Genomic DNA, 10,261 nt, shown 5'->3' on the forward strand with positions numbered 1-10,261 from the left:
GAGATGAATGCAAATTTGGATATTTTCTTCTAACTCAATTCATGATGTTAAACTTTTTAACAGGCTAAAAGAGACGCTAAGCGAATGTCTGCAAAAGAAGTTACCATTAACGTGACAGAAAGTATCCGACAGGTGGACAGAAATCGAAGGATGGCGAAGAACTGTGTTAACTAGCAGAGTGTGCTACTAGAAGGGCAGATGGACTCCTTTGGTGCCCTCCACATCCTGGACCCCATGAAAGAGTCTTGAAGAAGGGTGTGACCCTTGCAGAAGATGAATAATGCTGCTGCCTTGAGAGACTGCCTTCCCCAGCAGGCCAGTGGCTGCCTGGGCTTTGGGGACATTCTCAGCCTCCAATTACCACGTAAACATTTTGGCGCAGTACTTGTGTATGGTAATAAGCTCCAAATGTGCAATTAGTTTGCCTCTTTGCAACTCCTGCTCTGTGGTCTGATGTGAAAGCGGTGTGCAAAAGCCACAGGTGGGTCTATGAAACAGAAGTAGGAGTACACTCCCTGGGGGAAAGATGCTCACATGGATTCTAGGCTCCCCTGGCCATGGTAGCGTGCGCTTTTCCAGTCAGCTTGTTCTTTCGTTCTCTCTTGCTGAAAACCACCATCAGAAAGCTTACCGTGTTCACTTAAAAGTTGTCTTTCACCCAACGGTAAATCCAGATAAAGGAGAAATTGAGAAACAGGAAAATTTCCTGCTATACATGTTTCCTTAGCTCAGTACGAGATTCAGATCCAGTTTCACACAAACTCACTCCGTCAACACCCACAGCATGTGTTGGGAGGTCTCTGTGAGGCAGTCACACCCATTTCTCAACTGTCTTCCATGCACCCCATCCTGGTGTCCATGTCAGCCTCCACACCGCAATGTCACGGTCACTGTGGTCAACGCATCCAACCTAGGATGCTTCCCGGGGCTCAGCCAGACACCACATTTTCAGAGCTTCCCAGTTCTCCTTGCCTGCACTCTTGAGTGTTTGTTTTCTCCAGTTGGGTCATTTGCGTGGACACAGCTCACCAGAGGGAGATAACCTAGCACACGTACCAGCAGCACATACGGCTTCCCCGTGGCATCTTGTCCTCAGCACCAGGACTATGTCATGTGCTACCCGTGAAGGAGTCACTTTAGAAAGCCCGTACCTGGTTGGTGTGCATTGTTAACCTTGTTGTGTTGACATTGACGTTAGACTGATGCACACTGGGTCAGAAATCAGAGGCAGTGAAAAATGTCTTGATAGATTAAAATCATCTAACATTTCTTTAAACACATTAAAGGGGAAGTATCTTCCTCCAAAGTAATGTAGCATGATTTTTAAAAGACTGTTAACACACCTGGATTGGGAAAGGTAGGACTAAAGTTGTACCAAACAATAACAATAAACTCCATAGTTAGCAGAAATAGGCAGCCTGGTGGTGTGTGTTTATATAATGTGGCCTAGAGAATTGACATGCGTTGGTTAAAATTTAGAAACTTGGCCTCGTTACCTGCCAATTTTGTTATTCCTCAAACACAGACAAGTACTGCTTCTGCTTCCTCCCTCCTCCCTCCCTTCGGTACACTGTGTATTTATCCATTAAACACTAAGTACCAACCCTGCACCGGGCACCTTGCAGATGCTAAGAGATTTGGAGTCTGGCCAGTCATCCTGAATGTAACAGCGGATTTAATAACTAGGGGATGAAGCTTGACCCTAAGGTGTAGGGTGTGTGTAGTGAACTGCTCTGCAGCAGCACTCACTTTGACATTCAGAATAGGTTTCTCTCTTACACTCTGGATCTGGGTGTTCTCCTAATCACGGCCCAAGCCTTTACCCTACACAAAACTAGTTTTCCCAAACTTCTATCGTTTTGTGGTACTTTGAGAAAGGGCTTTTAGGGAACTTCATGTTCTGAAAATTAAAAAGTAATAAGAAAATAAAAGCCAAACCTGTGACTCCCATGGCCCCCCCCCCGGCATTACTCAGCTGAGCCTTCCGCTGCCAAAGGTTGGCAATGATCCTGCAAGCTCAAGGGCTCATTCTCCCAGGGCACATGTGTCGTGTTTCTGTGTGGGGTGTTCCTTCCCCCTTCACGTGCTGTCAGTTATGGACGACACCAGTTTCTCTTTACATCCTTGTTTTTTTGCATCACTTCACTGCTGCAAGTTGTTTGGGATTTATTAACTTGAAAGGGTGTCTCTGTTTTATATAGAAACAAGGTCTCCCTCCTGGGGGAGAAGGGAATAAAGGACATATATGATCTGCCCCTCCCTGGAACAATCTGGATTTCACAAAGACAGTGATCAGAAGTCAAACCATGTTACTGGAAACTCATCTGGCAATTTTTTCCTGTGTGTATGATACAAGAACTGATTCTTACTATCCTATTAACACTTTCTATTGCAAAGTTTGTGTCAATAAAGTCATCAATTTCAAACATATGGCCAATATGAGTCTTTACTGGAACCTTAAATTTCTATTTAGAACTATTTAGTTTTTTCTTCTTTTTAAGATTTTATTTATTTATTCATGAGAGACACACAGAGAGAGCAGGGACACAGGCAGAGGGAGAAGCAAGCTCCCAGCAGGGAGCCTGATATGGGACTTGATCCCGGGACCCCGGGATCACGCCCTGAGCTGAAGGCAGAAGCTCAACCATTGAGCCACCCAGGTGTCCCTAGTTTTTTCTTCTTTTTTTTTTTTTTTTTTAAGATTTTATTTATTTATTCATGATAGTCACAGAGGAGAGAGAGAGAGAGGCAGAGACACAGGCAGAGGGAGAAGCAGGCTCCATGCACCGGGAGCCCGACGTGGGATTCGATCCCGGGTCTCCAGGATCGCGCCCTGGGCCAAAGGCAGGCGCCAAACCGCTGCGCCACCCAGGGATCCCCCTAGTTTTTTCTTAATACAAAGGTCTTTTATAGAAGTGACCTCTTCAAAAAACCTTATGAAGTAGGTAAGGAGAACACCATGTTCCAATTGTTGGTTACAAAAGTATTTGTAGTCACTTAACTAGTAAGCAACGGAGCAGGGATTCAAGGGAGGGAAGTCCGCTTGCAAATCCAGTGATTTTTCCAATATATGTGGTGCCTTTCCTGGCGCAAAGGTCTAACGTAGTGGGGAGACTGAGCCATTTCAAGGGGAGTCATCACATCCGAGAGGAGGCTGAGAGAGTGACAGCAGTGACTGCCCAGCTGGTGAGCTTGGGGAGTCTGGGTCAGGCCCAGGCTTCCTTGCCCTACGGCAAGGGTGACCCTGACCTAGTGCATGAGGGTACCTTTGGTGAAGCTCAGAAGGAGGAGAGACCTCACGATTTGAAGGAGATGGAAAGTGCACTCTCCAGAAGAGCTGCTAAGACCTCAAGGTGAGGGAAGTGGGGGGCAGCCGAACTCCAAGCACCCCTTGGGTAGCAGGCCACGGACCGTACCTCCTCACCCTACCGCCACCTCCACGGTGCTCCCCCTGCCCCAGGCTACCTGGGCCACTGCTGTTCACCCTCCCTCTTGAAACTCTGTTAACTTTCACCCGTTTAGGACCCTCACCAGCCTCACTCACAGGCTACCGCACCTACCACAGAAAGGCTTCCCATCCATATTTGCTCCCTTAAGCAGGGGTCACAAAACAAGCAGTTCCTCTGCTGAACCAGATGGCAGACATGCTTCATTTGGCTGGCATGGTGTTAAAACCTGGGAATTTCACAGAAAAAGCGAGCTCTGGCAGAGACTTCTAGTTTAGAACTCCAATATCCATTCTCCCCTTCTTCCTTAGCTGGGCCCATGTCCACTTAGAAAAAAAGACTATATTTTTCAGCCTCCTTTGCAGCTAGGAGTAGCTGTATGATTTCGTTCTGGCCAATGAAATGAGTAACAGTGGGGCATGGAAGCTTTCAGCAAGTCTCCTTATAAAAGAATGATCAGGCCCTTTCTTTTCTCCTTTTCCTTCCTACTTCTTGGAATGAGGAAGTAATGGCTGGAGCCACAGCAGTCCACTGGCTCATGAGGCGTCCTTGAGAATGGAAGCCATGTTGAACTGAGCAATAAATTAGAAGAAGCCTAGGTCCCTCATTCCACTGACCCTCCATGAGTCCAGGATTGCACACCCCAGACCCCTTTTTGTGAGAGACTTCTACCTCACTTAAGCTACTGTTTTCAAATCATTACTCACAGGCAAACCCAATTCTAGTTGATACACAAACTTCCCATCTTCTTTTGAAAACTTGGTAGATCTTACACCCCTGGGCTCTTATTAACAAGCAGCCACAGTTGGCTAGAGCTGATATGGCTGCATTAGCTGAAGTCATGGGGTCTGTAGGTTGTCATGGCCCCACCACTCATTGTGGCTTACACACGGCAGCCCCCAGATTGGTGTTACCTGCCTGAGCCCTGAGACATTGGCATTTACAAGCCCTCCTCCCTATTATGTTCCCAACATATTGTTCTCATATTCTTTTCAGGAGTCATCAAAATATAGAAGGTCCTTTTCCTCATCCCAGTCTGGGAAGCCAATCTCATGATAATTTTCTGGGTAGACAACTTACAAACATGACTTAATATTTAAAGTTATGTATTCACTCACACTTTCATTTATTCCTTGTGTATTTATCAAGAAGATTCAATGTGTCAGAGACTGGGATACAGTGAGGAGTAAAACAGACCTGGCCCCTGCCCTCATAGAGCTGGCATTCTAAGGAAGGAAATGGACTATAAAAACAGACAAAAAGAAATAAATCAACACTATAAGATGGTGATAACTGCAAAAAGAATATTAACAGGAGGGGCTCCTGGGTGGCTCAGTCGGGTCAGTTGGGCCGCAGACTCTTGGTTTTCGCTTAGGTCCTGATCTCATGGGTTGTCAGATGGAGCAGAGTCCAACTCTGGGTTCAGTAGGGAGTCCTCTAGAAGAGTCTCTCCTTCCCTTGCGGGCATATGTTCCCTCTCTCAATTAAGTAAATCTTTCAAAAAGGAAATAAATGAAAGAACATTAACAGGAGAATGGACTGGAAGGAGGCAGGAATGCAAGCAGGAGACCATTTAGGAAGCTCCCACAGTGGCCCGGGGGAGAGATGTTAGCGGCAAGGAATAGGGTAGATGGATAGAAGTTTCTATTTTGGAAATAGAAACATTAAGATTTGTTGATGGAATGGGTATAAGGAAGTGAAAAGAAGGAAGGAATCACGGTGATTCCCAAGGTTTTGGTTCATTCAACATGGTTCACAGTAAGACAGGTTATGACAGGGTGAGAGAAATTTCGTTGTTAATAGTTCACCCAGAGGGCTGTCTTTCCCAGTCTCTCTTGCACTGAGCTCCTAAACTATTTCAGCCATTTTTAAGTCTCCTTAAATCACTTCAGATTGTTTCCCTACACCACTCTCCATGGAAGACTGTCAAAACCAGCACCAATTCTCTTAGGAATATGGAATCTATTAGAAGATCCTGACATGATCAGACAACGGATCACTCAGATTTTTTAACCCAGCAGGGAGCTATGTCTGGGCACTTATTGCCAGATTGAGCTTTGCAGTTTTAGTTTCTTAGCTAGGCCTTCTCCAGGTAGAACTCCACTAAAGCAAAAGGGGTAAATAAAATTGCCCTTTCTGATCCAATAGCCTTTTTCATAACATTGCCACATGCTGGAGAGAGAGCCCCAAATTTTTGTTTGCCTTTTGATTTTATTTCGTTATCCATAGAGCCCAAAATGTCTGTTTGCCTTTTTATTTTAGTTCATTATTTCTGTTCTAATGGATAAATCAGCCATGGGCTGGCCTATGAAACAAGGGCTGGCAGCCAGACGGCCAGGAAAAACAGACACAGGCCTCAGGTGCAGGAGACAGATCCTAACCTGGCACCTTACAACTGTGCACCCCGGCAAATTGCAGAGCCGCTCAGAGGCTCACTTCCCTTCAGTGGAAATGATAGCATCAGAGGGTCTGTTGTGAGGATTAAGTGAGAGGACAAATGTAGGTAAGGCGGTGTCTGTCACCTAGTAATAATTGTGGCCCTGTACCGAGTCCGGTGCCGAGCGGCGAGCACACACCATCGCTAGTCCTGCCAGGGGAAGAAACGGAGACTTGATTAGAGGCGGCCACGGCTGGCAAGCGGGGAGCTGGGAGAGGAACCCACGTCTGCCTCTCTGTGGAAACCCATTCTCTGTCCACTGCACCAGGAAGGCGAACCTCCTTCCTGTCACGACGAAGGAGTGACTTCAGGTGACTTCACAGCCCTTTTTATAGCATCCATGTGTTAGCGCTTCCAGGCTGTCAGTGCTAAGGCCAGGATCCATGATTGCACCCCGCATACGAATCTGTGAATCTCACCCTTGTTTCTTTTCACTTTCTCTTTTTTTAAAAGACTTTATTTATTTGAGGGAGAGAGAGAGAGAGAGAGAGAGCGCGCGCAGGATGGGTGGGGAGGGGGGCGGGAGGGAGAAGCAGACTCCCGCTGAGCAGGAAGCCCCGCACGCAGGCACACAGGCTCTCTGCCGGGCCCCCAGGGTCATGCCCTGAGCCAAGGCAAATGCTTAACAACTAAGCCACCCAGGCGCGCCTCTCTCTCTCTCTCTCTCTCTTTTTTTTTTTTTTTTAGATTTTATTTATTCACTCATGAGAGACACAGAGAGAGGCAGAGACGCAGGCAGAAGGAGAAGCAGGCTCCATGCAGGGAGCCCGACGCGGGACTCGATCTCAGGACCCTGGGATCACACCCTGAGCCGAAGGCAGACGCTGAACCACTAAGCCACCCAGGTGTCCGTCTTTTTTTTTCTTAATAGCAACAAAGGCAGTGCCGTCTTTTGAATTCTGCTGTAATATTAAAGTTCCTTTGAAAATAACACTAACACATTTGGGGAATCTTTCTAAAATGTATCATAAATCTAAGTATTCTAGATCTACCATAGTAATCACTCCTTCCTTTTTGTTTCAGGATAGTAAAATGATGGCCTGAGACAGCTGGGTCCTCGAGGAGAGGGTAGCATGCAGACAGCGCCAGGCGCAGCCGCCTCAACCACTGCTTGTGGAAAGGAACAAAATGGAACTTGTTTCTAGTTTTTTTTTTTTTTTTTTTAAGTCAACGGGTGGAAAGAATTAGGGTTGCTTGGCACAGGTGGTTTACAATTGGAATCACCTGGGGGGGTTTCAAAAATGATTTATGCCTGAGTCCCACCCCCAGAGATTCTGGTTTAATCGGTCTAGGGTGCAATTCTGGCCAGGAAGAGGTTTCAAAATTCCTTAGAGGGTTCTCATGCACAGCCAGGGCTGGGAACTACTGGCTTAGCTGATCGCAGACAAAATTAGTGTCTCCAAAACTCTGTGAGGGAGACTTAAATCTGAATCCCTGGGTTTGAATCTTAGTTTCACCACTTACTAGCTTTGCGACCTCGAGCAAGTCACTTCACTGCTTCTTCTTCCGGTTTGCACATTTATAAAATGGATTTAGGAAGCTCCCAAATGCACATTTATAAAACTATAAATTGCACATTTATAGTATCCTGAGGTAACGGGGATTTAGTGGGGATGTATCTGTAAAGCACTTAGCAAGGTGCCCAGCATAGAAACACAAAGTCATTAATGATTGTTGAACTGTGCTACAACCCTGAAATTCCCAGGACTTGGGCAAGGCCCGGCATATAAAACTCAGCTCAAGGATAAATGTATCAAAAAGCTGGGTCATGATTTAAGTACATTGTATCTTCTAACTCACCGCCACTGTGCCATTTTTCAAGATAAGCACTCCTTATTACAAAGGAGATTTCAAAATGGGTGGGCGCCTGGGTGGCTTAGCTGGTTAAGCCTCTGCCTTCAGCTCAGGTCATGATCCTGGGGTCCTGCTCAGTGTGGAGCCCGCTCCTCCCTCTCCCTCTGCCTGATGCTCCCCCTGCTTGTGCTCACCACTCCGTGTGTGTGTGTGTGTGTGTGTGTGTGTGTGTGTCTCTCTCTGTCAAATAAATAAATACAATCTTTACAAAACAAAACAAAAACATGAAACAAAATGCAGCAAGAATCCTAGCTGAATCTCTTTTAAATAGGATTGGGAGGCCTTAAGGGAGGAGGAATTTATGTAGGTCCTCTTCAGAGAAACTGAACTTCTTGCCAGCAGCCAGTCCTCAGCAAGGACCCGATTCTCTCCTCACCTCACTGTGACATCTGACTCCCCCACATTCCTCACTTGGAAAAGAGCCCAAGTGATTTGACAAGTTTCATTCCCTCATTTGCCTGTTAACCCAACCAATTCCGCAACACAGTTTCAACCCCTGTTTTGCATGCGATCTAAATGGGAACTGCAGGTAGGACCTCGCCTGCCCTTTGCCTTCCTCGGAGCAAGGGTCAGGTTTGCCTCCAGGATTGCGATTCTAATTGCCCAGGTAAATGCCTACCTACTGAAATTTTCAGTGAATTCTTTCTTGGTCAACATTATTCAATACAAAATGTACTTTGGGCACGGTAGGATGAGGACAACAGCCACCTTCAAGAAATCTTCCTTTTTTTTTTTTTTTAAAGATTTATTTATTTATTTATGATAGAGAGAGGAAGAGAGAGGCAGAGACACAAGAGGAGGGAGAAGCAGGCTCCATGCCGGGAGCCTGATGTGGAACTCGATCCCAAGACTCCAGAATCGCACCCTGGGCCAAAGGCAGGCGCTAAACCGCTGAGTCACCCAGGGATCCCCTCAAGACATCTTCCTAAGGAACATGTCCTTGGCTGTGGGCAGAAGCACCGACTCAGGATAATGCAAAAGAAGAAAACTTGCTTCCCTGGCTTTAGGCTGTGGAGGCCTGGTGTTCCCCGTAAAAGTGTCTGAGCTTCCATCTGCAAGCTCTCTCGAGTTAAACTGGTAACTAGCAAGTGAGACGGGATTTTAGGTGTAAAGGAGTCTCACGTGGGGAGCTGGCAGTGGGCTGGGGATGTTCACATTTTTCTTTTGCACCACCAATAAATTGTCCCGAACCTGGCATCATAGATGCAATGTTGTCCTCTGGGAAGGGAGAATGCTCCGCTCCGGCATGTGTGACAAAGTTGGCGACACCCCTGCAGACCCAGGGCTGGCTCATTTGGTTCTTTTTTTTTTTTTTTTTAATTTTTATTTATTTATGATAGTCACACAGAGAGAAAGAGAGAGAGGCAGAGACACAGGCAGAGGGAGAAGCAGGCTCCATGCACCAGGAGCCCGACATGGGATTCGATCCCAGGTCTCCAGGATTGCGCCCTGGGCCAAAGGCAGGCGCCAAACCGCTGCGCCACCCAGGGATCCCCTCATTTGGTTCTTCTCCTCCGTTCAAGACCTTCCAGCTGTCCTCCAGGCCATCAGAACCAGGAAAGACCCAAGTTAATATGTATATTCAAATATACCACTTAAGGGGATGCACAAAATCAAATTCTCTTAAAGAAAAGATCCTGGGGTGCCTGGGTGGTTTGGTGGCTTAAGCGTCTCCTTCTCCTCAGCACGTGATCCTGTGGTCCTGGGATGGGGCCCCACATTGGGGTCCCTGCTCAGTGGGAGCCTGCTTCTCCCTCTCCCTCTGCTGCTCCCCACCCTCCCCGCTGGTGCGCTTGCTCCTTTGCTCCTCTCAAATAAAATCCTTAAAGATCCTTCTAATACAGCTTTATTTGAGATCCCTGAAAGACAAAGAATAGTGACAATTCACCTAATTCTTGAGTAAAATCAAGGCTAATTTTTGAGACACAGAAAAGCCTCTGGACAAACAAGACCAAGGAGATGAGACTCTGGTAACCCTACACCTCACTCTGTAGCCTTGATCACATTTTACAGCCTCAGGCCAAAGGCCTGGAATCCAGCACTCTGGCTTAGCTCCAGGCTGGGCTACTCTACTGTCAGGCAGTGTAATAAGGTAGCACAGCTCCTGGGATGTGACCCCAATATGGCTTTATTTTGTCTCTGTCTCTTAAAAATGTATCCTAAAAGGGAAAGTTTTCCCTTGCCACCTACAGCAAGCCTGAGACTTTTCTGGGCACTCTTCCGGACCAGAAAGCCAGAGTCACTGGAAGTCCCAAACGTGGTCTCAATTCAGAAATCAGAATGGCAAGTCGCAGGGAAGCTGTGACCACGGGCCTCCGTGTTCGCTGACATGCGGCTGGTGGCTCCCTCGGTCGGGCCTGGGGGAAGCGGCCAGCCTGGCGGGGCAGAGGTCCCGGTCAGCTCCTGACCCTTAGTTGTTTACCCTTCACTCCTCCATTCCAAAGCATGTGGAAGGATGAAGGGGAAGGGAATCAGGAGGTCTTATTTCACATTTCCAAGTTTGTTTTCAGGGGCATCTGGGGGG

At 47.0% G+C, this 10,261-nt stretch overlaps 1 protein-coding gene across 6 annotated transcripts in view; it reads left to right on the forward strand.

The window, feature by feature from the left end:
• The window catches only part of BAALC (BAALC binder of MAP3K1 and KLF4), a 107,799-nt gene extending 105,373 nt beyond the window's left edge, over positions 1 to 2,426 (forward strand). For all 6 annotated transcript variants that reach the window (XM_072774117.1, XM_072774120.1, XM_072774122.1 and 3 more), the window contains one exon: positions 64 to 2,426. In XM_072774117.1, coding sequence (XP_072630218.1) covers positions 64 to 174 — 111 coding nt within the window. In that variant the 3' untranslated portion in view covers positions 175 to 2,426. The remainder of the gene's footprint in view (positions 1 to 63) is intronic.
• The last annotated feature ends 7,835 nt before the right edge of the window (positions 2,427 to 10,261 follow it).

This window comes from Canis lupus, chromosome 14 (assembly GCF_048164855.1).
Source record: "Canis lupus baileyi chromosome 14, mCanLup2.hap1, whole genome shotgun sequence".
Classification (NCBI taxonomy): domain Eukaryota; kingdom Metazoa; phylum Chordata; class Mammalia; order Carnivora; family Canidae; genus Canis; species Canis lupus.